This window comes from Blennius ocellaris (genome assembly GCF_963422515.1).
Source record: "Blennius ocellaris genome assembly, chromosome: 12".
NCBI lineage: Eukaryota > Metazoa > Chordata > Actinopteri > Blenniiformes > Blenniidae > Blennius > Blennius ocellaris.
The window spans coordinates 9401179-9429016 of NC_137661.1; the positions used below are offsets into that span (position 1 = coordinate 9401179).

At 38.7% G+C, this 27838-nt stretch overlaps 2 protein-coding genes across 4 annotated transcripts in view; both read right to left on the bottom strand.

Annotated features, from left to right (window-relative positions):
* lepr (leptin receptor) overlaps window positions 1-18195 on the bottom strand; it is a 36455-nt gene extending 18260 nt beyond the window's left edge. For 2 of the 3 annotated variants that reach the window (XM_080505799.1, XM_080505797.1), the window contains exons 1-4: window positions 18124-18195; window positions 6766-6979; window positions 2524-2576; window positions 1115-1342 (exon numbers count right to left, since the gene is read on the bottom strand). In XM_080505799.1, coding sequence (XP_080361925.1) covers window positions 1115-1342; window positions 2524-2526 — 231 coding nt within the window. In that variant the 5' untranslated portion in view covers window positions 2527-2576; window positions 6766-6979; window positions 18124-18195. Of the gene's footprint in view, window positions 1-1114; window positions 1343-2523; window positions 2577-6765; window positions 7103-18123 lie in introns of those variants that run through there. The other variant, XM_080505798.1, reaches the window with a different exon arrangement.
* Window positions 18196-25637: 7442 nt separating this feature from the next.
* dnajc6 (DnaJ (Hsp40) homolog, subfamily C, member 6) overlaps window positions 25638-27838 on the bottom strand; it is a gene marked incomplete at its 5' end in the record, with an annotated part of 31524 nt that continues 29323 nt past the window's right edge. Inside the window, one exon of the mRNA XM_080506869.1 lies at window positions 25638-27596. Within this exon, the coding sequence (XP_080362995.1) occupies window positions 27495-27596 (102 nt within the window). The 3' untranslated portion in view covers window positions 25638-27494. The remainder of the gene's footprint in view (window positions 27597-27838) is intronic.

The window sequence follows — 27838 nt, forward strand, 5'->3', positions numbered from 1 at the left end:
CAGTGACGACAAGCAACGCTGCTGCGGACCGAGTTATGAGGCAGTTTGGTTCAAACATTGCGGCTGTGGCACCTATTCTGCAGACACACAGGTTCCATTTAAATGTCTTCATAGGAATAAAAAGCTGTAAACGATATCAGTTGCAACACGTCCTATAGGAATGTGTAATGCAGCACTCATCATAACAGCTCTCTGGGGAAATGAACTAATCAGCAATGGAACATTAGGAAATTTCCTGAAATTTCACAGGCAAACTCTTAGATTATATTAACTTGAATTCTTTTGTTATTTTTTGGTGTAAATGCGACGGTGAGCATACAAAGCATGACGTGGCAATGTGCCACTATAACTAATCTTTGAACAAAATGTGTGCAAAATGTTTGCAGGTAGACATGGATACGTTTAAAGTATCTGCATGCAATATATTTGTTTCAAGAAAAGGGAATTGCCAAAACAAGACAGAGGTTGTTTTGTTTTTAATTCAACAAAAATTCTTCAGTGGTTTGGACTGCTGACGTTGGTTAAAGCACAGATTTTTGTGAGCTTCTAGCATGCAGTGCTTAATACTAATTAGACAGAGTCGACCCATTAGAATAGACTGCCTCTCATCAAATCCAGTTTTACTCTTGTTTACTAGTTGTGAAAGATAACACTGTCTGCAAACAACAGCGAGAAAATAGGCCCACGGGAACTGACATAACAGGACTTTGAGTGGTGTTTTAATAAGCTATGAATTTTCACAGCATTGTAGGAGGACTCCCTCGAATAGCTTAACAACTGTTGGGCTCTATAAACAATAAAAACCTAACTTGTGCTCATTTGCAGCCTTTAATTTTAAACATCTAAAGAAGCTTATGTGCAGGACACAACCATCATAATTGTCTTATGTATTTAATGATTAATAATTTGTTTCTACTGCACTCATGATAATTACAGTTCTAAATGTTTGCATTTCAATTAAAGGTTTTACCCTTCATTATTCTCTTTTTAAAATAATCTCTTTTGGACAAATTAAGAAATGTTGAAATCCTGTGGGTCAAATTTCTCGGGTGCCCCACAGATGAAAAAGCCGCCACGCTATGACAATAACAATGACACATGTTTCGAAGCATACCACTGGATGTCTCGCGAGGATTGGATTCATCCATGGAGCTTCTGTAGTAACAGTGCCGACGGTGCGGGGGCTGTAATTTAGAGCGGTTTGTCCCCGATGAGTCTTTACCACCTCCCTCCACACTGCGGTGGGCTGCAGGTGAGTCACAGCACAGCTCATCCTGCCACGGGAGATCGAGGGCACCTGAACCAGGAGATGCTCCTTTCTCCGGCTCCAAACACTGAACACCTGCGTGCAGAGATGCAGAAAAGTGGACTAAAATTAAACACAGACAGGAAAAAAAGACAGATTGCTGACAGATGTTTTACATTTCAGATGTTTTTCCAAACGCTCACTTGTCTTATTATTTTAATCCAACTTTAGCATCAACCAGACATCTTCACCCAGACAACTGCTGCTCACTGGATAGTTTCTCTCCTTTTTTATTTTATATTTCCATCCTCTGTAGCAACTTCAATATCCTAGTAGATCATTTCAGAAGTGCTCAGTCCAGCCTGTCTGACAAAGCTGCGGTCAGAGTTGAATGTAGCCACAACATCGCGGAAATATATTGCAGCGGGTGAGAGTGACTTTGTTGTTTAACACCATAAAAACGTGTTTCATTTCATGGGAAATCTGCCAAGCTGCTGTTACATCCAGTTTGGTGTCACTTCCTGAAAACATGAATGAAGTAATTAAGATATGTAGGTTATAATCATCTGCAAAAATGTAACAGAAAGTATCAAGAAAGAAACATTTGTAAAGGGAAAATAGGAAATGAGAATTCTGAGAAATCACTTCATGGCTTTTGTATTAAAAAAAAAAAAAAACAACCTGATTGATTGATTTTAAGGAACTGTTTTATTCAGTTTGGAATAGATAAATAGAATAATAGCCTTTATCAGAAATGTCTGATGATCAGACATCATGATGACCAGATGATCAGCGAAAAGCCTGATAGTCATGTTTCTGAACTCAAGCTGGACCAATGCAGACTCACGCTACTCTACACTGTGTTCTTTTACGCTCTTAAATATAATTAGCATAATCACAGATATGATGACACACGGACATATAATGGATCTAATATCATAAATGGTTAAATAACCTTCCCTGCTATTTCTGTCTATCTTTTAGTTCCTGAAAGATGAGAACATTTATTCCTGAATGACATATAAATCAAAACCTTCGAGAACAAACCATCGCAATATCCAAGTTGGAAAAGACTATCCATTCTGATGAAGACTAGAATGTACTTGAACTTTAAACAAAATACATCAGGGACAAAATGTAATCTTTGCAGCAACATTATTAAAATGATGTGTTCTAATGCAGACTTATCAGTTCCCTGTATTGTCTGTATTGAGCATGAGAAACAGCACTTAAAGGAGAAAATTGGCACAGACAGGGAAGAAAACTGTGAAACTCACCATAAGACACCAGCAAGATATGTATCAGGGCTGATAACATGACAGAGTGAACCCTGCAGAGAGAGAAATGAGAGGATAATCAGTGTAGTACTGGATGAAGAGACGCAAAAACAGAAGAAAAGCACATCCCTAAAATGCTGTTTTCAACCTGGATGAATTGGAAAATAACAGAAAATAAAACCCCTGTACACACTCAGCAGTGCATCTCGTGCTCAACAGGTAAAACACTCAACCAATCCAGAGGGATTAATATAATTTACAAAGATAAAGAAACTGGGCTCATTCAGAGCATCAACACAGTACTTATTAATGAAGTAATTTAACAAACATGTTGGGTCACAGAGTAAAAAATATGACATTTCCATTTGAGCACCTTTACATTTTCCTCACTGGTTTGCACTCCAGCATTACGCAATGGACAATAAATGTAGTAGAATAATGAACACTGCACTTCAACTGTAGAGTCATCAATGTCGTGTAATATTTACATTGTTGTGGTCATAAGCTGAGCACGGTCAAGCTGGGTTTAAATCTGACTGCAGAGACAGAAAAAAAACATTTAAGGAGACATGCTGTGGAGACAATACCCAAACAAGGATCTGAAGTTGTTGATATTGACTCAGTTAACACTGAAGTTGATTATAGGGATTGAAATAAATGCGGATAATCAGAGTGGCTGGCAAAGGTAGAAACGAAAACACTGCTGTGTTTGACTGACTGGTAGCAAACGACAACAATGGATTCCTTAGCCAAACCATATCTGATAAGCATAAATCCCAGAATGTAATATTCCAGAGCTGCTTTTTATTAATGGAAAAAGTAAATTCACAGGAAAAAAAGGGATCTGTCACTCTGTTCTAGTTCATTTGATTCATATGGAGGTCATCGATACGTCCTAAGATCATTTTCAGATTGTAGCCCAGAGCTAAGTATGAAGACGTGACAATAGCTGAGTTCATTCACCGTCTACGTCTACTTTATCCAAGTTAGGGTAAAAAAAAATTTTTTTTAAATGAAGCTTCTCTTCTGATTCTTCAGTAAATCCAGACTGTTTGCCCACTTTTTCTACGTCTCCTATTGAAACCTCAAATTAACACGTCGTTAGCTTTGCTTTCATTGATCCTGATCTGATCACTGATCTTTCCACTCGTTGCCTTGGTGTTAAACAAGAGCACAGAGGAGGCAAATTAACACCACAACCACATCTTTTAATTCATTGACATTCTACACCAAGGCAACCAGCTGTGAAAAACAGCACAGTGAGCAAACACCAGCAATTGTGTTCACGATGGAAAAGGGCAATCTTGTGCAGAGCAGTCTCAAAACAGGCACAAATACTTGATCATGAGAGTCTGTGCAATGGAGTGTTTGTGTCCGTGGGTCTGCGATACACTGAAAAAGACTGTGAGATGCAAACAAACAAAAAACAAGACGTTCCAAAACAATCAGCCAGTATGTAAAGGATCATGAAGGGCGGCAGTGAGCAGCAGCTGGTGTGGTTAAAGACATCTGTTCTTAGAAGTAAACAACATCAGCTTCAGCTGCACCAAACAAAGTCTGCTGACCAGCTGTGGAAAACATCTGGAGTTTCTGGGTGAATATGTCAGTAAGTTTGTTGTTTCCACTCACCTATCAATGCCGGTAAGGTTTCAGTACCAGGAACAGATCCTAACACAGCAATACTAAAGATATAAATTATCCATTGAAAGAATTTAAACTTATTTCTCAAAGTATTGACATTTGAAAAGTATACATTCAGTAATATAACCTTAACTTTTATAATGAAAATGACACAATCATTACAATACTCAATATCTAACCAAGATATCTGGGGACTTTCTGTTGGGTTCATTTAAAAGTGAAATGTAAAGATCTGTACTAAGTTGCATTGACAGGTAAAACTACTTTACATGTTAGGTGGAAAAGAGAAACGTCCTGAATCTTCTACTTGCACTAAACCCTTCTACCTTATTAAAAGAAAAATGGCTTCAATAGAGCTGCGAGCAGCACAGATACAAATCCTATTACGGGAAAGGAATTTTTAGAAATGAACATCTACATCATGGATATATTTTTAGAAAGATCTATTGGAAAATGACAAACATAAGAAAATATGTACTTTTATTGTGGTCTAATCCATAAATGCAATACCTGATTAAAAGCATAGATCATCACACTGATCCAAAAAACATAATCAAATCTAACACTGACATCACTAAATCCTCACGGATCTGCCACACTTCCCACGCTGGTTTAATTCAGTCAGACTTTAATTGTAGAGCTGTCACAGTATAAACAATAACAACATCTCCACCAAATCGAAACTCTGTGTGTTTGTGCGTCATATAGATATGGAGTTGTGCATTCATGTTTTTTTTCCCCACTCTATGGTTTTAAACATACGTCATAATAATTGGACAACTGCATTATGGTAATAGTCACATAAGATATGCATCCACTAGCATTGCGGTGGGTTTTATGTGATCGTTTTCCAATAAGCATTTCATTTGGGAAAACAACTTATTCTGATAAAATGCTAAAATAATCACTCAACACATTTTTTTCAGGAAAAGGAAGTCAAACTTGCTAATTGCCCTGTTATGACACACTGAATGTTATTTTTTGGGGTATTTTGGTCAGAACAACTTCTGATTTCATTAAAAAAGCTGATGCCAATATTTCCTCAAAAAGCCATTTATGCATGTATGTATGTATGTATGCATTTATTTATTTATTTATAGACAAATTCAGGTGTTTCTCTTTCACATTAAAGTTCTTTTTCTGGATGACAATACCAAATATATTTTGGTTAACATAAACATTTCTGCATCCGTCTCTGTCCTTCAACAAGCCACAGACTGATCAATTGTGAAAATATGTGTCAGTTTAAGTCCTTAAAAATATCTTAAAAGCCAGTTTGCTGCAGGGATGTGAGATAGACAACCACTTCCACGATCACAATGTGGGATTAATATACAATCATGTATATTGGATATAATAATAATAATAATAGATGAGTTTTATGTTTCACCAGAAACAAACAAGTGACATTAAGACTTCATGATGAAGTAGAGATACAGCTGAAGTGTATTTTGATATATCTTCTCCCAAGTTCTTATTTCCTATTTGCCATCATGTTAGTTCAAAAATATAATGAGTATAAGGCCAAGATATAATTTTACCATGATAGTGGTATGCAAGCTGGCTCTAAAGGGTCTCGATAAGGTCATGGGATAGGTCACAGAATATCCTGCCCAGAAGAGGCTGAAGATTGAAAGTGGCGCTAATTAAGACCAGATGCTGACGTCAGTAGTCTTTATTCTATTATGCTAATTATGTAAATGGTCTGGCTGACCATATGTGCAGCTCAGTTTCCTTTGTTTGTCAGAGTCGCATATTGGACACCGCGTCTCTCATCTTGTTTCAGGCCATCAGTCTGCGATTTTTAATGCTCCCCGATTGAATATTAAACCTTTTTTTAATCAAACAAAGAAGCATCGTTGGAGCAAGTTCTTTTTCACGCTTTTCGACACCGGCTTAAATAAACTCACAGCGTTGGCTCACATGTAAACATGCCACCTCTGTCAATAACAAGCAATGGATGCTCATTCAAACTCTTGACACTCTTGCTTTCTCGTGTTTTTTTTTTCTTTTTCTTTTCTGGAAACACTTTAGGCTGAATGAAGACCATGTGAAACTTTTTTTCCACTTGCGAGAGAGACCAGGCCCCCTCGCCCCGCGGTCCCACGGAGACTCCACCTTGCCAAGTATTCGTCCAGGAGGAGGTGACTCACTGTGGCTCCTGGTCTGGAGGCGCGCTGGGGCTTGTTCCTCTTGTTTCTCACCATCAGCAGCTCCACAGTTCCGATGAGGAGGGGCTCTTTCTTTAAAGTGAATACTTAAATCTCACACAAATGTTTCTCCTTCGTGTGTGAAAAAAAAATGCTGACAAATGTAAGGTAGGGTTTTTTTTTTTTTTTTTTTTTTTTTTTTAAAGATAAACGTAAAACCAGCGTGCGAAAACAAAATGAATAACTTGAGGCAGAGAGGCGACAGAGAGAAACAAACAAACAAGTGAAGTAACCCTGAGATGAATAGAAAGTTTAAAATAAATCTGCCAATCTGCCTGGGTGACAGGACTGAGAGTAATACTGCACGCATGGCTGAAATTAACAAAGGTATGAAAGTATGTGTAACACCGGTTTGAATGAGAATTGATAGAAACTAAAAAATAATTCTTACATCGATGCTGATGATGTAGGACCTGATGGAGCTTCCAGGTTGCTCTTCAGTGCACATCCATTCAGGTGAGTTTATTCCGATCTGAAGATCACACCGTTATCCACTGATCCCCCGCTGAGAAACCTCTTCTCTTTCTGTCGCTTCTCTCTCACGTGCCGCTCCGGTTACTTTGTCGCCAGCACGCGGATCCTCCCGGAGCGCAGGAGCGACTGACCTGAAGCAGGGAGAGACGCTCAGACACACACTGATGCAGAGCGCCCAGCCTACTGCGATGCGTTCAGGGCACCTCTGGAAATCACACTTCCAAGTTACACATACGAACTCCATTCGGATTCTGTTGTCATTTCTATTTAACACTTTGTGGCAAAGACTCAGCAAGGTGCTGGAAACAATCCTCAGAGATCCATCCATCCATGAATACACACACACACACACACACACACACACACACACACACACACACACACACACACACACACACGTACATACGCTCACATTCACACCAAAGGGCATTTTAGGGTCACCAATTACCAATTAACCTCACATGCATGTTTTTTGACATGGGGGGATGGAAACAAGAGCACCTGGGGGAAACCCACCTCCATTCAAACTGCCACCCTCATCATGAACCACTGATGTAAGGTAGTCAATAGCTGGATCCATGCTTTCATGTCGTTTGTATATTATAACATGTGAACTGGAGCCTCGGTTTCCTATTCAAAGCTCACAGGAACAACAGCAACTGTGGTCTCCTGCTGCTATAGCACATCACCTTCCAGGTTTGATATATTGTGCAGTCAAAGATGATCTCCTGGATAATTATTATTTCAGTTACCATTATATCATCTTGAACAGTTTGGTTCAGACAAAGTTGTTCAATAAATATTTTCTCTATTTTTGCACCATTCTCCAGAAAACCTAGACATGGCTGTGTGTGAATTTGCAGTTTCTCTCAACGCAGATGAGCCGATCTGGCACCAGCAATTATCATTCTGAAAATTGGTTTTGAACTTCAACAGCTTGTCTTGACCATGTCTGTTTGGATACAAGTGACTGGTGTTATGTTGAAGTGTCCACGAGAGAGAGGCGAAACCCAGAATTGCTTTGTAGGAGCTAAATGAGGGATGATGTGACCACGGAGTGGCGCTGTGGTTGTATGAGGCAAGGTTTCCTGTCATGGGCAGGTGAATGCTGACCCGGAAGGGCATACAGGTTTTGACTGCTGTCAACGCTGTAATCATTGTTCCTTCTTCACCACTGCAATTTAAATTTTGTTGTGGGTCCACTGATAAGGCCAGTTGTTTTGTCGCACTGTGGGCTAAATAAAAAGATAATTTGGCTCATGAAGAACTGGTTTAACGCCATCTTTGAGCATCACATAGCGACTGAAGTGAGACTGGCTTACACACACTGGCTTTGTGTGCAAAGTCCAAAATGACAGCAAGTCACCATATGACATAGTGCAGGTTTGAACCCACATTCAACCTTTTCCCCTTCATTTTGAACCAAATAAGAAGTGACTGTTTAGTTTCTGGAAAAAAGGTTTCTGTACCGAAGTAGATCCTGGCGTACTGAAGGACTAATTTCCATCAGTGAGTAAACAATCTGTTTTAATTGAAGAAAAGTATGTTTGTATCGCCAGAACCTGAAGGGGAGTTTCACTGCAGTGAATGATTTTGTTGTGCTTTATGACACAGTCATGTACAAGTCTGAAACGCAGTCTGCTGTCATAGGAACGAGCATGGTGACCCTGAAGGTGAAGTATTTTTATTAAAACAATAAAGCATTAAGGTCAAAGTTCTCATATGTTGCTTCAGCTGTAAAATATTTGTAATCATGGTCATCAATACTATAAAAGAAAAAATGGAAAAGAACCATCTATTTGTATTTGAACTGAAATCTGAATTAATCCATGAACACCGAATGAGTGGCTGTGAGTGTCATGAGCAGTGAAAGTGATGCATGAGTGGTAACTGTGCATCCGGGGGTTGATGCACAAAACCAAATCGAACAGATAAAAAAACTAAATAGAAATATTTAATTGTGCGCCTGCACATATTTCCTTTTAAAATGGTTAAAGAAAAGATGTTTCCAGACATTGATATTAACCATAGCCAAACAATAAATCTATTTTTTTTAATAAAAATTTTACGTGTAAAAAATGGAAAAACTTCACTCCAAAATACATGATTAATAACTTTTTGAAGACATATTTCACACAGATCAAGAAATCAATGAGCATTTCACACAATATTAAAGCTGTCCGTTTTATGTTTTTTCCTCGTCTTTTTTTATATAAAGCATATGGGTGAGGAGTCTGCAGGTCTATGAAATCAAAGCATCAGCCATAAAGCCATAACATCACAGGAAGCTGTGATTTGTTTTTTTTTATCCTATTATAAACACTCTGCCTCGATGTTTTACAAATTTGACAGATGTCAAACATCTGCCTAAAAAGAATGATCTAGATTCTCACTCATCCATAAGCAAAACAAAAAAACAAAAAAACCCAGGTTTGCTACAATTTTTAGATGAACTGAATTATTTGCAAATTGAGAAAAAGAAAAAAAAAATGAGATTTTTAGGATCAGATCGACATTTCTAGTTAGAGCAAACTTTTCTTATATTCAGTGCAGCACATTGCCTTTTAAAGTGTACTGCAGAGAGGTGTGTGTGTGTGTGTGTGTGTGTGTGTGTGCGTGTGTGTGCGTGTGTGTGTGTGTGTGTGCGTGTGTGTGCACCAGAATGAGACAGTTTCTGCAGTCATTACCAAAGTTTATGACGTAGAAAGGATGCGTCATCATCTTCTTGCATAGCTCCGCTTGCGTGGAGAGGAGGGGGACTGATTCATTTGCAAATGACTTTTCTTGATCAACGTCATGATCGAAGAAAATCACCACATTTCACAGCTCGCTGATCTTAATTGAGATGGATTCCACCCACTGTTTTCCGGAGCCTGCGGGTTCTCTGTCAATGCACTAATACTGGGGTGACTCCTGCAAGCTGCAACTGTCTCCAGTAGCAATTCCAGATTCTACTCACACAATCAGGGATAAACCCAAAAACAAACTCAAGATAGAATTGATGGAATGTATTTAATACGTTTGCCAAACAATTAAAGATTGCTATTGTGGCATCATTGATAAGCGGACACACAACAGTTGCTGTTTTCTTTTGTTGAAATCAGAGGCGGTTAATCCAGGTCCTAGAGGGCTCCGGATTTAAAAATGTTTCAATATTTCCTTTCACCAACACGCCTGATTGCAACTGTGTTTCAATACTGTGGTATTGTAGGCATTAGACATTGAAAACATGTATTACTGTGTGACAATCCAAAACCAGCACCTCCGGTATGCATGGAAATCTGCTTCTAATAGTGTGCTTTGTGCAGACATGACTCAAGGTCTCAGTGTCTCAGGAATCTGATCAACTCAAAACTCAAGCAGACAGTTACAAGCTGAGACTGGAGATATTCACTGATGCATAAAGCTGTCGTTCTTAGAGAAACACTGAGAAGCTGCTATTGATGTTATTCCTGCACACCGTCATCTCTACAGCACCTCTGCATTCCTTTGAGTCTCACCGCAGGAAATACTTTCCATTGTTTCACAAATGGGTGGGATTCTCCAAACAATATGAAATTAGGTGGAACTGTGAGGTCAGTGGCGATTGGGAGGGCGTATAGTACAGTGAAAAGAGTGCTGCAGTCGCAGCCTCACCTACACTGTGCATTCAATATGAAGAGTGACCTCATCCCCTCCATAACATCATCCCATCCTGACATCATCCTCTCACCACATAGTCCCCAGAAAAAAGATCAGCATCTCATAAGATCAGCATCTAATAATGAAATCATTGAGCATGAGTAATCTCATAATTATTTTTATTCCTCCTTGATGTATTGAAGCCCTTCAGTGTTGATCTCTATTGTACTTTTAGTACAATAGAGATTGTGTGTGTGAGTGTGTGTGTGTGTGTGTGTGTGTGTGTGTGTGTGTGTGTGTGTGTTCTCAATATGGGCAAATGTGTTTCTAGAACCATTACCAAAAACTACATGTGCGGGTCTAAGAAAATGCATCCTTTCGATATACTTTCATCTGAATTATAAACCAGATGTCATTTTAATGATCTATTTATTAAATCAAACGGATTCATTAGCTGAGGTAAACTGTCCATTGTCCAAAGTGATGCTATTACAGTCAGATTAAATTAACATTTACAAATCATCAAATGTATCAAAAGCAAAAGAACAAATTATATATATTTACATGTAATACTTATAATATCTGACAATTGACCCTAAGCTTGTGTTTCAAAATTCATTCAGTCATTAATAATGTAACCTGTATTCAAAGGTCTGAGAGCTGCAAAAGCACAATATCAAAATATTTCCTTTCACAAAAGGATAACGTCTGAATCTATTCAGTCTTCACCCCGTCGCCATTAGAATGAGATGACTCAAGCTCAGAGCAACACAGCTGATGAGTCAAACACTTCACACTGCATCAATGTTGTGTGCTGTGTCTCTTTAACGCACAGCACCCCCCCCCCCCCCCCCCCCCCCCCCCCCTCGCGTGTTGCTGCAGAACAGGGTCTCAGTGCCTCAGACGGGGATGCCGCTCATGAATAATTCACCTCAGACTGAAGACCCTGGGAGGGGGATTACATACCAAAAGAATGATGTCATACTTCAAACTGCTCGGGATGATGTCACCACCTCGTTGTAAATGCATAAGGATCCCAACGTGAGATTATAAACACCTGCCTTACACAAACATTTTGTTACACCTTTCACCTCAATGTGTTTTTTAAATTGGGTTTGTGCAAGGTGGAATTATGGTCAGTACTTAAGGTAGATGGCACGCTTTACAGAAATAACCCAATAAGATGTGTTTATTGTATTTATGAGACTCCATGAGAAACCTGGCCCAGCCGATACCCAAACAACAATATCATAAGTTGTTCTTTGCTAACTGGTTTACAAGTGTCCCTTGCATCCTTGCACTTGCTCATGAAGGAATCCTCTCGACTGCTACTCTTAACAGCAGAAGACTTCCAGGAGTCCGTCTGGTCACTGATGCTGACCTGAAGAAAAACAGATAAGGGTCTGTAACAGATGGGGACACAAGAGGAAATAAGCCATCCATATCCCTGCTCTGTGGTAGTGAAAAAGTACAATAAAAATATGGATGGAGTGGATTTGTTAAACTCCCTCATTGCACTGTTCCTCAACTGAATCAAATCAATGAAGTTGTACCATCGGCTTGGTATTGACGTCACGACTGTGGCGTATAAATCCCCTCATTGATCAAAAATAACTCAAAACAAACACATAATACGAGAGGCTTTTATCGCTGAATTTAATCGTTTTAAGCCTGGTTTTAAAGTAAACGTTAAAGGTTACATTGAACTGAGAAGTTCACCATCTATCAGGAGTCAGGCCACCCTGCTCAGGAAGGACAGGTGAGTGCCACTTTGATTTAAGACATGTCATATAGAGCTAATGCAGTTGGCTTTTGATGTTAAACTGAGCACTATAATTACATGCATCTTTCATTAATTAAGTACAATTTAGCCTTCTGGTAAGATGGATGACCTTTGTGTGGCCGATTGCCAGGATCAAAGTTACCACTCATGCCTGCTTTATATTCTGGATGTTAGAGCCTTTTGAAAGATATTTATGAGCTGATATGGGAACAGGATAGCGGATGGATAGATGGATGGATGGATGGATGGATGGATGGATGGATGGATGGATGGATGGATAACAATATCAAAGAGTTAAAATACATTTTAAAAAATGAGGATAGAAGACAGGCTTAAAAATGTAAACTACAAAGAATTATCCTTATTTGAGAGCCCCAGAACAATCTGTGTGTCCCAATCTCTGCTAAATTATTCAAATTTGGATGAAATATATTTTCTCTTCACAATAATTCAACTAACTTTACATGCATATTGCCCAATATACATCAAATATGTGTATTTTAAAAATCAAAATGAAGCCAAATCTCATATTTACTTATCCAAATAGGAACACTGTGGCAGCAGGAGATTATGTTATTATGATATAATGACTAAACTACAGTAAACTAAACTAACTAACTAACTAGACTAACTAAACCACTGCCAATCCACATTGCAAACGTGAGCAGAGGCCTGCTGGTGTCTCAGAAAGAATGTTTTTCTTCTTTAGCTCATTTTCCACTGGAGGACTGCATGAAAGAAGCCAGTGAGAGGAAAAGGTCGACATATGCCATGCAAATGGAACAAAACTGTACACTTTCTACTTTGACCCTGAATAGAGCCTTTGAGCAAATGTGAAGTTAAATGAAGCCTTTTGCACATTCATGTCTGCCTCGGTTTGACACGGCAGGAGCAGCTCATGGAAAAGATAAGACACATAATTAGTTAAAAGTGTACTATATTGATCCATCCTGGATATTTCCAGTATGTATTCAATGATATATATTTTGCCCATTAACATTGTATGAATAGTTGTGGTCGGGAAACGCAGCCAAAGAGGCAGGTTCCTGTTAATAAGAAGAAATAATGAAAGTTGCTCCAATACCACCAAACCCCACTGCTTGTCCACAAAAGCTTCCTTTTGTTACGCTTTGTGTTTTTAGGAGTGGTATACCTGTTTTTTAAAGTCTCATATTACTGTGTCATGATGAGCATTAGACAAAACTTGTGCACAATGAGTTGCAAGACTGTACCCCATGTCTCCTTGAAGCTTACGTCTGCTGATCGACATGCAGACAACAGCCAATACTTGTTATGTAAAACAGGGCAAATGTTTTAAGCCATTATTTAACCAAACGAGCTAAGCTAATCATTTGTTTACTTGCTGGTCCGTGAATTGCAATTCCTGGTGCTGGTACCTGCAGCAAGATCCTCTGAGGATGTGTTTCAAAGCCATGTTCTATATCTGTTGAACTCCACAGTCAATTGGGGTTGATTTTAGCCGACTGCCACCTAAAGTGTGAAATGACATGGGCGCAGAACATGGAAGTATCACAAGGGTGAAATTCATGCATGGGTATTGATTTTTGATATTGGTACCCCTGACTTTTTATGCCTTCATTTATAAAAAGAAAAGAAGAGTGATTGCCTTTTGGATAATGAAGCAAGCTGTAACTGGGAGGTTTCCATTAAATTACGGAAATGGTGAATTTCTACATGAGCGGAGGAGCTCTTCGCATCCAACATAAAATTGATGAATTTCTACTTGTGCAGAGGAAGGGCTTCACTGCATCGCTTCAAAAATGAATCCGCAATTAATCTCAAGGGACAATTTTCGAATCAATCACTGTTCCAAATGTGAGTCGAAAGGATTACAAAAGGAAAATAAATAAGAGAAGAGCTTTATAAATCAAAAAAAGTTTGGGTTTTTTGTTGAATTGTTTTTTCTCCAGTCTGTATCTTCTTTTTTTCTTTCTTTCTTTCATAATAGTTGAAATGTCATTGTATCCAATTCATATATTTCACACACTACCACAAGCTATGGCCCTATTTCATTATTGTGTTTCCAGTTCTCTAATATTGTTGAAAGTGATTCTGTGTGTCACTGAGTTGTGGCAGCATCTGATCATATGCACAGAACAATCCAATCCAACCAGTAGTTGTGGTGTGTGTGAGGGCAGGAATGTGTTTTCTCACTGGAGTTAAAGAGACATTTGCTGCTATTAGATTTAATAGGTTTAACAAAGACCCTCATCGTCATCTGGCACCAACACCAGCCAGAGCACAAAGAGCTGTGTTTTGGGGACTTCTGGAGTGAGTAACTTGCATTAGCACCAGATGTGAGTGAGCAACATCTGGTTGTGACATTGGCAAGGCTTTAAGAAGTTTCCTTGGCCAGAGGAAATGTGCACTGGAGCTCCAAGCAATGAGGTTCCTGGATAAGACAATTACTTGATTTTCATTTTGTGGTTGTTGTTATCTTGAGTTTCTCTGGCTTGCAGTCACCGTGACGTAATCAGACATGAGTACAGAGTCTGCAGCAGCACTCGCCTTGATATGTTGACATGAAAGCAGCAGGTGCCTGTTTAGCCACAACTGAATCAGAGTCACTCTTATGTGGTGACTTCTTCCTGGGGTGCAGTTTCTACCTCGTCAAACCACAACATTTATTTATGTAACACACCGAGCAGACTCACGCAGCCACCATCTCACTTTCTCCTTGGAGAGAAAAGGAAGCTCATAAAGAGGTATCTCTCTTTTTCCATCCTCACAATCAAACAATGAATATGGAAAGAATTGCCGAAAAACAGCTCAAGAGAAAGTGCTGATATATATCAATGCCAAGCTTGTGCGTCATCAAATGTCATTGTCCTACGCCTCGTGAGATGTCTTCTCCAACGCAGCACAACAAAGTGGGGGTGAAGCAAGAGGCCATCATGTCTCAGCAGGTTGAACTTGGGTTTGTGCTGTTTTATGAGTTTATTATTGCGCAGGTTGAGGTTTTTCAAAATGATGACGGCTGCTTTTGATGAGCCAGTTTTTTTTGTAGTCAGACAGATTCCAGCAAGAAAACCATTTTGTGCTCTACTTTTATTTCTGATTAGTTGGCTTGTTGCAATTATATTTTAAAAATTGTAACTATATCAATGTGTCATTTGTGGATATAGATTGTAAATCGATCTTTTAAAAATTAATTTACAATTCCTGCAGTTAAAGTTCAGATCAGATTCAAGGATAGATAGTTAGTTGTGGGGGATAAAGCAGAGAGAATGTACGACTCATACAATGCAACATTAAAAGAACGTGAATATAAACTGATGTGAGAGAAATAAAAAATGTGCAAGATTGCTTGCACAGAGGATGAGGAGATAAAGAATACACACAATGGAAATATTGCAGTTTTAAGTAAATTCAGCAATTTCTTCCCTCATAGAACACTTAAACTTTTAGAACCACCAATATCATTATCCTAACACACACTCACAACAGTTTGTTGATAGTCATACAGTGTAGATCATTGAAACCTACTGACTCACAGGAGAAAAGGTCACTGAGATGACAGATGGAGGGATTGACTGCATACAGAAGAAAACCACAACACAGTCACGTGATCCAGCAAAGGAAGGAACGTGTGCTTTATGACGGAATGAATCAAAGTTATATGAAACACAAAAGTAAAAGGCAGTTTTTCAGGTATATGAGGCCTGATGTAAAGACTTTGACGGGTCGTATATAAAGTTATGTTTGTTGGCACATTTGTTAGTCAAGCGTGACCTTTGAAGTAGTGGAAAATAACTTTGTTCTTAACTGCAGTCTTACTCTTTCTGCTTGCCAAAACCACCTAATTCCCACCAGGATTAAAGACATCGAGACATTTCCATTCATGTTGGTGGGGGGGAAAAAGAGACATCCAGAGTTAGAGAATTTTTTTTCACATTAAAAGATCTTGTGCAAAGTCAGTACCGATTCAGCAAACATCTGTTCACCGCCATGAGAACATCTGTGACGATACTGTCACCTTTTGCAGCCTCAGTTGAAAGTAAACCTCCTGGTCTAATTGGCAGGATAATGCTCCTCTGTCAATGAGCTCGCCTGTGAGCTCTGACATAGATTGAAAAACAGGGGTCTTTTTCTCTCTCTCTCTGAGCGTAACAGAGTGCAGTGAAGATTGAACCCAAGCTGGTAAGCGTTCGCCCCAGGCTGCTCTCAAATGTGTCTGTGATCTAAGCACAGCTTGCCTTTTAGTGAGGCCACTGATTTTGTGCCTTTTGAACACAAGCACTGCTTCGCTACTGGGAAAAGGTTCTTTTTGAAACGAATGTAAAAAAAAACATATTATTTACTGTCAGGTTTTTTTTTTTAATTAAATCTAAGAGAGGAAGAGGAAAGCCACACAAGACTAAATAGGAGTGGAGTTTCAGCAAACATTTCCTATTGTAAGATTAGAAATAGATCCCACATAATGTGTGTGTGTGTGTGTGTATATATATATATCACTTTCCCTCTGCATCAATTAAGAACCAAACTGAGCCTCTCATCTCATACATTTTCACTAATATGGTGATGTTTTTTGTTTTTTAAAGGTGGATTGATTTGTTCCTGCTCAAACATCTTTCTGACCCATGTTTGTGTAATTATATCACATAATTGATTACTTTCTGGAATTACTCATGCAGTCATAGTAACTTAAGTTTAATTGAGCTCATTACTTGTTTGTTATGCTGCAGACACAATAAGGTGCAAAGCTGCTGCCTCTCTTTGATGGACTGCTTCACACTGTAGAGATAAGACATTGTAAAACAACATCACCATAACCCTCACCAGGCATGCATGAAGAGCTGGTTACTATCACAATATTATTTACTATTACTATGCATTAACTGAATCTGAAGCTACAAAACTGTAGAGGAAGAGGAAGAGTGACGAGGAGAGCTGGCCAGATGTACATGCAACATAAGCGGGTGCATAAAGCCCCAATGACCAGCTGAGGGCCCCCATGAGCAAATGCCTTTTAGGATGTAAACAATGTAAATATGTTGAAAGGGTGGCATAACTCATATTAGCATTAATAACAAAGCTGGCCAAGGGATAGATTACAAGGACGTCATTGGTGATTTTACCTCCAGAAAAGCTAGAAAGCAAATATTCTGAGAATTTTGAGGCAGTTGAGTGGACTACTTTTGGAATATTTGGAAAATTTTGGAAAATTTCTTTGGAACCTTTGGAATTGTTTTATTTATTATTTTATTTACTTTGTTCAAACAAATCAGGGTTTCACTCAACAATGTGTGAAAATATTATGGCTCTTAAGTTCTCAATTTTATTTTGTGGTGGATTTTTGTTTATTCATGGCACATTTGCACTTCTGTTTCCATTTCGCTGACTCTCAAAGCAACAGGCATTAAACAAGACGACTGGTTTACAGAGTGTCGTGTCTGGTGTTGTATTAGTTACTTTACCTGAACATGTTCAATAAGCCTAAACCACCATAGTGCTTTCAATTTGATATGTTTAGCAAAAGAGGAATGACGTGTATAACAAGTACAATTAACACAGCTGATAATGAATACAGCATTTGTAATTAATTGTTAATGGTCAAGCTCCGATGAGTTTGCATAACGCCCCTCACAGGCTGAGGCCCGCACTGGTGTTGAGAGATAAAGCCAAAGATGACAAAACAAATAGTGACAATCAAATAAAAGCATGCTGGAAGAACTGAGGAAAAGTGCTGTATTATTGCAACAAAAGAGGACAATAAAGTGAAATAGATGTCACCTAACCACACAAGAACAACTCAGTGACTCAGTCTTCATTGCAGGTGTAAGTAGGCACGTACAACACATCTCACAGGTTTTGTTCTTAGTACACATTGTAACATCAACTATTACTCACCAGCTGTATGACACTGGCCCACCTCCAGAACAATAATGGGAAGAATACAGTGTCCTTTAATCCCTGTCCTCTCTGGAAGAGTTGTCTTGAGATTTTGAAGTTTCTTTTCAAAGTCCTATAGACAGAGGGCTTTATGTGCAGCAGTGTGTCTCTGGGTATGAGCAGCTATTCCTGTCACACGTGTCAGAATACACACCAGCTATTCACAACAGGACACCCGGGCCAAGGCTCCCATGCTTGTGTTTGCAGTAAACTGTATCTGCAGGCGTGTATGCAGCATGAATATGGGTAGCACAGAGATTCTGTTTTTTATAAAAGCCATGTTTGTTTTTGTTTTTTGTGTACATGAACTAGATATGCACTTGTAGCTGTGCACACAAAAGGATTTCATAAAGACTGAAAGACGCAACAGATGAATGACAAGCCAACGTTTTGTCTGTGGTCATCCAAAAAAATGTTCCCCTCTATTTGAGGCTCAAAGATTTTCTTTTTGTGTGTGTGTGTGTGTGTGTGTGTGTGTGTGTGTGTGTGTGTGTGTGTGTGTGTGTGTGTGTGTGTGTGTGTGTGTGTGTGTGTGTGTGTGTGTGTGTGTGTGTGTGTGTGTGTGTGTGATATTTGATCCCGTAATTCCTCTGACGCAGTCCCGCTAAGACCTGCCTTTGAGGTGCAATGCCACGGCGTCCACCACCACTGATCCTAACCAGGGAAGAGAAACTCAGGGACACAATCCTGCGACTGTGAAGAGTTGGATGGCAACAGAATATAAACAGATTCAAAAATGTATCCTGTAAAAAAAAAAAATAAAATAAAACCGAAGAAGAAAGTTTCTTTAAGCTTCATAATTGATTATTTTTTATTGATCACAGGAGTATCAACATATTTCTCTGAGGTGTTTAGCTTAAGAACAATTTGTAAACACAATCTTTGATGTAAAGTCAATATAAATGTCAACAGACACAACAGACCTTACAGGATGTAGTTACTGACGTTCATGAGAAAGCTTTAGGGTTTTTCTGTTGTTGTTTTTGTTTGTTTTTTTGCACTGCCCCCTAGTGGCTAGCAGAGTGGTATTACGAGTTCAGACATGCAGAAATAATGATGAGTCACTGACAAACATCTTCCACTCTCCTCAGAAAATCCCCAACTGCTCGTTGCTGCAGCTGTTTCCGAAATCAATCATCAAACCAGCCACAAGTACAGACATCGGAAAAACCGACCTGCTGCGGCAAATGACAACAAAGCCCAGCAACAGCTGTGATATTTTTAAAACAACTTTAAAATACCTGTAAAAGTTATTATTATTATTATTATTATGCTTCTATTGTCGCTTTCCATCACAGCTGCAGCTGAATTTAACACAGAGTTGTTAAGTGATGGAGCCAAAGAGGGGAATGCTATTTTTAAACTGCCAGGAAGATAACAAAACTCTGCTGAGCAGAGGAGCCGGGACACTGACCCCGCAACACCTGAAGCACACAATCCCCACCTTTGTGTCACTATGAAAGCTAAACAGAGTTTCAAAATGCTATGCCATTTAAAATTGTGTTAGGTTGTTGTGTAAAGTGTGTGTTAACACCAAATAGCATAGGTTTTATTTTAAATTCATTACTGAAATAAAAAGTGTGTAAAGGACTGTAGTACTCTCGTAGAGGCCAAGCCTGCCCCCCTGTGTTTAGTTGTTTGTGTTGTTGGGTGGAAACCCAACAGGAGGTTGGAGGCTGCTGGGGGAAGGGGGGCAAGGGTCCTGCTTTGGCACTAAGGTTGTGTCTGTAGTTTTCCTTTCAGTCCCATGGGCCACCAATACTTGGAAAAAAAAAAAAAACATGCAGGCATGTATATATATGGGATTGCAAAGTATCTTGCATGAAATTGAATCCATACTCAAAATAACGTGTTTGTTTGTTTTGTATTTTGAGTTATGTGAGGACACTATAATCACAATTAATGCCTCTAGATTTAAACTGAGGTGACAGAATAAAACGGCAGACACCGGTTTTGCACAGGTAAAGCTGTAAATATGTATTTGTGAATCAGGATGTAGAGAACCACTGAAAAAAAAGCCTTGAAGTGAAATGCTTGCACATAAGATGAGGATTTCCTTTATCTGTGCTTAATCAGTACCATGCTATTGATGTCAGACATAAAGGACTTCCGCTCTTCGGTGCCAAACTGCCGAAAGGACTATTGAAACACATCCAATGTTCTGTTTCTGTTTCCTGTGTGAAATCTGGACACCTGCACCAACAGTTTCTCAGCTCACAGACAACACTAATCTATTCATGCACATATATCAGACAGTACAAGTTGCATAATGCTTCTAAAAAGTCAGCGCCTGTTTAGTTTATCATTTATGATCAAGAAAGTCAAGAGGGAACCGTAAAGCTGTCGTAATGAAACCCGAGGGCTTAACAAAGCCCGTCAGCTCTTTATTCAAACAGTTGCAGAGAAAGTTTGTTCACTGTCGACAATCTTAAAGGTCAGCGTGACACTATTGTAAGGTCATTCAAAGAAACACGTTATCAGTATTTCTGATATTCTTCAGTATTTTGATATGACATAAAACTGACATTCCCAGTCAAAGCTGCATTTTTAACCATACTCTGCCTATTCGGTGATCATTTAATTATTTACAAACTGAAAAATTTATTTCAAAAATAATATTTTCACTATCTCAAAAGGATAATAACCAGAGCATTAAGCAAACTAATAAAACAAGATAGTATTCACTGATTTCACAGTCTTTTCCTTTGTTTATGCTGGACCTCTTTTAAGTTAGTTAACATGTAGTGAGTCTACTGATTATTCCTTAAGATCTGACAGCCAAGCAGCCAAGCATTTATTTATTTTATTTTAGTCAGCCCAACTGTTTGAGACCATTTGATCATAACATCACAGCAGATGCTTTCATTACTCTGGAAATCAGCAGACTTTACTGTAGCAGCAGTTCATTCTGCACATGTTCTTCTTGTTGAAACAGAATCCTTTCATGCATTGAGGAGGTGTGACTGCAGCTCCGTGGTTGCAGGTACAGCTGGTTTTAGAAGTGGTGTCTGAAGGATGCTGCAGCCTGAGATTACAGGAGGACTTATAGCTTTCATGGACACCTGATACCTGTGCTTCATGCTTACAGCATTATATTTAGAGCAACAGTCGTGAAAAACAAAACAATACAAGCTCTCCAGGTTTGTTTTGCTTTCATACAAAGCACGATTAACAAAGGTCCATCGAGCCACACAGCCACGTATCAAATGCTTTGTTTTCTTTGACATAAAAGCTGAAATATGTCAGACTGGACAGTTCATACCTGTTTCAATGTTTGAAAGATGATTATTTATACACAAAAGGGATTTATCGGTTATCCATATACACAGCAGTAAATGCAATTTTTCTGACTTGGTTCTGATCGGGGAACTGAAGCACGCAACTCAGACACGATGAAAGGTTGACAGTTTATTTCAAAATCATTAAGGCAGAGTCCAGCAACAGGAAGTCAGTCCAATCAGACAGGTTCAGATGAGACAAATCCACCAGGGTGGTAAGAAATAGGCGAGGTCAGAGGCAGTAAACCTTTAGAAGGTAGTACAAACCCGGGAACGAGACTCTTGAACTTTGGGTAAAATGAGAGACAAATTGGCAAAGTGAACACTGCAGACCAAACATTTATTTACAAAGGACACATTTAAGGTCAGCTGCATGCATGCAGGAGGATGTGAAGACAGGGTTCAACCATCACGTAAAAAGAAGTGACGAATTAAAAGTAAAAATCACATCCCTGCATAAATACCGTATCAGTCATAAATGCACAAGTGCAAACCCAGAGCCCAGGATCACAGACCCCTGACATACTGTTTACAAGATCAAGGTTTTGCCAAAAGGATAGCTAATCAAATGCCAAATAAAGATAAACAGTACATTTATTCACCCAATATAATAACCTGCTTTTTTCCAGTTGGAAGCAAAACAATCCAATTACTTTCACATGTGAGAAAAACAGCCATGATTCTCAGAATACTCTCTTTGCAATGGTTTCCACATGATGCCTCCTGGTTAGGATTTTCCTCTAATGGGTGACAACATATGGTTTAAATTAACTTTAGAGGTACAATATGTCATATTTTTGTTTGAATCAATACATCCTGAAATAATCGGCTGCATGAGACACAACATTGCAGATGAAGTCTTTCCAAAGAACATATCAGTCCAGTTTCCAGAAGTGATTCTAGTTGGCTTCTTGTCACCGACAGAGTTGACTTTTGTAATTACTACCGTTCTGGTAGTAGTGGAGGCCCAGTGTTTGTGTTTCCACTCGTCATTCACCTTGACGTGTTTCACAGTGGCTATTTGAGGGATTTCCATGGAAATAAAGGAGCCTATTGTTTGGATGAACACCGCTCTGTGCTCACGCAAGGTCACGCAATTATTGTAAAACCAACATTTCCTTAAAAGAACAAAACAAAACTGAACATACTGTGTTCATTTTCTATATAAAAGGTGAAAAACACATATTGACATCTGCTTGGAAGCCGCTGCACATGTGAAACACTGAACCAACTCGTCACATATTAAATGTTTTCGTTGTCGTAGCATCAATAACTTTTTTTCTCAAACGTAAAATCTACTATAATTGATTACCTGAATTCTTTGTGTTTGCATGTCCTCTCAGAAATGTTTATCTCACACTCCTGTGAACAAATCGATATGAGTTTCGTGTCTAATGGCACAAGATCCCACCAGCAATAAATCATAAGGCTTTGCTTTGCTAAACCATCAGCACCAAATCTTTCAGGAGATGCGTCAGCAGAGGGAGCTGCAGGAAGGAAAAACTGAAGACTCCAACGTTGTTTTGCAATGAATCATCATTTTGAGGCTTATTTCCAATTATCCTAAATTTTCTGCTCGTTTCCCCCGAATCTAATTCCCAAGAGAAAACGTTTCAACCAATGAGAGGCCGCTTGTGAAAAGATAAGAAAGAAGCAGCAGCAGAGTTTCATTTAAAAAAGTGTTGAACCCTTCCTGTTGTTTAATTTTCTCATTTTTTTAGTGTCATTATTGCCACGACTGACAAAGGAAAATGTGCAACATGACAAGATGACAGAAATATGTTATATGTATTTACAGATTTTTTTTGTTTTTGTTTGTTTCAAACGACAAGTCAGGTAGCACCCATCCACTGATATTCTGCTTTATCAGTTAGAGAAGCTGGAGCGTCTTCCCTCTGGATGGAGGGCAGAGGAAAGGCTGGATCGGCCACCAATCCAATCCAATCTAGGGCCAAGACAAACACAAACAACCTCAGTCACACCTTCAAGACAGTGTGGCGCCACCTTGTAAAAGAGAAATAAAGCCTTTGAGAGAAGGTCCGCGGCTTCTGAAACAGGCCTCTGCTCATAATCAAACCCTTTCACTAAATCCTTTAAAAAAAAAATCAAATAATCAAGTTTCACATTTGAGAGTTTGAAAAATGAAGCAAAGTCGGTGATGTATATGAATTCAAATCACTAATGTGGTCCCTATAGAGATCACTGCAGTGGACTGAATACTGAAGACCTGATCCCCAAAAGAAATCGTCTTTCCCAAGTTAATGAGTACAACAGTTACATATCATCTTTCCACTGTGACGCCTTCACCGAGTCGTACTGCAGTGAGCATTGTGGTGGGAGGTCATCACTGGTGGATGAGTGAGGTCGCCCTGGAAGACATGACAGGAACAAAAACTTTTCAGCACATAGATGTCATATAAAAGTCTCAGTGGGGACTTCGCTGATGTTCTAATTTTACATTTTGTAGACTTATTTCCCTCGAGGAAGGCCTTTTGTTCCAATGCTGTAATTTCAGATTGATGCAGTGATGAAATGATTCGATAACGTTGACCTGTGTGTTTATGTGTTCTTGCTGCTCTCTAGTGTTCAATAAGAGAAACATAAAAGCCTGAGGAATGCTGCTCAGCTCCTCTGTTTCCTCTTTACTGTTTATTTCTGTGCACTGCACCTGATCACTATATACACCTTGCGAAGTTGAACAGAAGTGAAAAGGAACACATGAACAGTATTTTTACACAATTTAGTAATACTTGAACAGCAGACAGGCAAACACAACATAACATACAGTACTCTTTGTTTGATCACTTCCATACATACCACAACTTCAAACAACACACATCCATTGACTACAATATAGAGGTTGGATTCATAACAAAGCCCGTAAGATTGCAGATTCAGTCAGCAAAGATGCTTATGAGGGTTATTTCACATGGAGGTCGTCAGTGTAAGTAGAGCTTGAACACAGACTACACACATCTCATATCTGGTGAGTCACCAAAGAAATCGGTAGCTTCAAGATCCAAGTCCAGCATTCTCCGACTGAGGTCCAGTGTCTTGTTCAGGCACCCAGTATCAGTCACAACACATAGTTCCTCCCTTCTTGTGATCCATTATGAGTCCGAAACATGTTGAAGGAACAGAGCTTTAAAAGCAGAAGTCACACTCCTTTCATACTCGGACCAGAATTCAGTCAACATCCTTAATGTAGACGGAAAAACTGGAAACACCAGAACCAACAATGTAAAAAAAAAAAAAAAATGAAAATGAAAACAGTATGATATCAAATGTGCAAATACCATCCAGTACTCTTCACCTCACTGGTTAAATCAAAGAAAAGCAGAAGTAGAGAAACAATAAAGATCATGTGAAGGCAAATATTCCTCTCAATCTATGTGTGGTGACAGGTTTCAAAACTAAAGTTTGGAAAATCAGATTTGTCTGCTGGTTGCATATATTAAGAATTACTTTAGTTTTATCCTCGTATTATTTAAACAAGTTTTTATTTTCCCAACACATTCATCATGTTTTCAACAAATATCGTGCTTTCATATAACTGATTGGGAAGAAAGTTGAGTGGAAGAAAAACATGTGTAAACCTGTCAAACTGGAACTTCTCAATGGGAAAGTAGGGAATTTTTCAGAATTCCAAGAAGCAACTTGATGTAAACGGTAGAGTTATATACATTTCTGATGTGTGCAGCAGAAACCCTGTGGCCATGAGTAACTTTTTTGGATTAGTTTTCTTTCTGCTTCATCCTGCCTTGTGGAAGATGATAATGATAATGGTGTCATGTGATATGAATTCAAAAATGTTTTTGCAGATTATTCTCTACTTGTCATGACAACTCTTCCAACTTAGAAGTAGAACTTTCTCAATAGGTAACTTTCTAAGTTCCTAGTTGAATCAACACTCTATAGTAAACCAAGGTGCAAGTTGTCCTCATGAAAAGTCCTGGAGGGCTTTAATCTCCAATGTATTTAGTTATATCCATATTTCTATTCACATTGATATTTATATTTATCTCTGTGGTTATTGATATTTTCCCATCAGCCTTGACAAAACAAACAAAACAAAACTATCTCAAATCTAATTGAAGCTTTTTTGAAAAGTAACACAAGTTGTAAACTTACACTCTTACCCAGTGATTGGTTTGATCACAAAGTAATGAATCTGGTTGAAAGCTGGACTTTTTAATGTTGAGTTTATGATTTTATATTATGGACATTTTTAGAATTATGATTAGTCTTATTAGCGTTTCTTGTCATAACTTTTCATTTTTGACATTTGGTTCAAATCAAGATTATCTTCTAAATTAATTGTTGTCTGAAACATTCCAACATCTTTTGTCTTCACAGATCACACCCAGTGTAAGAGACCATACGAACAAAAGGCAATCACATTTGTCAGCATATAAATAAAAGTATATGGAGGAAGATTTTAGTTCACATGTGTGAGGTTGCATTTCACCTATAACAAACAGGTGTACTGTACGTTGCTGCTGATATGATGTCTGTATTACATGTCCAAAACCTTTATTTTGATTAGAAATAAAAGTATTAGTGCAGGAATGAACATTTCTCATAACATTAAACAATCAAGCAATCGCCATGTAAAACATTGTGCATATGTCCAAAATCAAATTTATCCACGGTCGAGGATGTGAATAGCATCAGCAAGATCTGAAAGGTTTATATACGACATGACAATACAGTTATGATGCACACGGAGCGAATCATCCCAATTCTTATTGCATCGTTTGGAGGTTGTGATTGGGTACATTAAAGTCATTTATGCAATTTGGAGAAGAAATATTGCAATTTATGCACACTTAAGTCAATGCATTAAACAAATCAGCCCCCGAGTTTTGACATCTGCAACTTAGGCAAAGCTACTTACAGCAGGTTTGAAGATGGACAAAATGAATGAATAAATAAAAATGTTAAAAAAAGAACATGGATGTCTTTCAAAGCTGCACATCATCGGGTTTGTGCTATCACAGATCTCCCTTTGGGAGAAAAAAAATAAATCACTATGTGTGAGGCCTTAAGGTGCTGCATGTAAGAACCTGCACATGTGCTAATCTTTAAGTAGACAATCCTTCGTTCCCGGCAAACATGGAAACACGATTATATCACACACTTTGAGCAACTCTTCTACATAACATCATTTTGTTTCAGCGTCTTGTTTCCACCATCTGAATTTTGTGTCAGGAAATAAATAGTTTTTACAAGTATTTTTTTTTCTGCCCTGTAAAAACCCATTTTTAAAATCAAACAATTTTTGATTCTACTCCACTAAGCAGACAATATTTTGTTGCTAATGGAGCTCAAAGGACATGTGTAATGTAAGTATTGGTCAAAACCACCAATTGCACTTGGCTTTTATTTTCACTTTCACAACACCGAGATTAGATAAATGGTATTTTGTACCTACAAACCTATTTAGGAATGAATCATGCTTGATTTCAACTCAATTTCACTTGAACGTACAGCAACCTAATGTCGCTTGATGATGAATTTCTTATTAGGGGTCACATTGAAATGGATGAGACAAAATATGGAGCTGAGATGAGAGTACAGGTCAAAGATCAAATTTTGATTCATAGTACAAAGCAAAAATTCCAAATGGCTTGAATGCTATTAAATGCTTTTTGTGCCTTACAGACTATCTGAACGTCTACAGAGCAGTCTGTGAAATGCTTGCTCAGCTTAATCCGCCATTGTGTTTCTTCTCACTTCTAGACATACGAACGGCTTGGCTTGGTTGGCGGGTTGGATCGGAGGTTAAGGAGTCTCAAGAGGAAAGACAGTTCTGCAGCACATTCATACAGTAGGTACATTGGAGCTACAGGGAGCCATTTTCTCAGTTACACTGTCAGTCTGGGCACAAGGGTCTGTTATGTACAGTAGTCTTTGCCATGATCGAGGTTCTAAGTACAGGTATAAAGGCAGATGATGTTGGGTGTGGCTGTAGTTTGATGACCGGAGGTTGTAACACTTTCAGGATGAGTGGGGATATCCTCTCCTCCCTCGCATCCTCTCACTCTTTACTCAGTAGAGAGCTTTTTGTCCTTGGCTTTCAAATTCTGACCAGGCATCGTTTAGTTCCATGAAAATCATCTTGGCATATTGTTCATATGGTTGTCCCGTTGCCTGTGAAGCGAAGAGAAAACACACACGCAGAGAGCAGCTTAGCTAACAAGTCATTCGAGACATGCTGCACTTTTGGAAAATCCAGATTAGCGAGGCAGATGTTTGCCTCTGGCAAGAATGCTTGATCTGACGTTAAAAACTCTGCAGCTACAATATAGAACTCATGCTCAAATAAAAAAAAAAACAACCTCAAAATGTATTTTGTGTAAATTCTTTTGTGTAATATGCCTCAAATATAACTT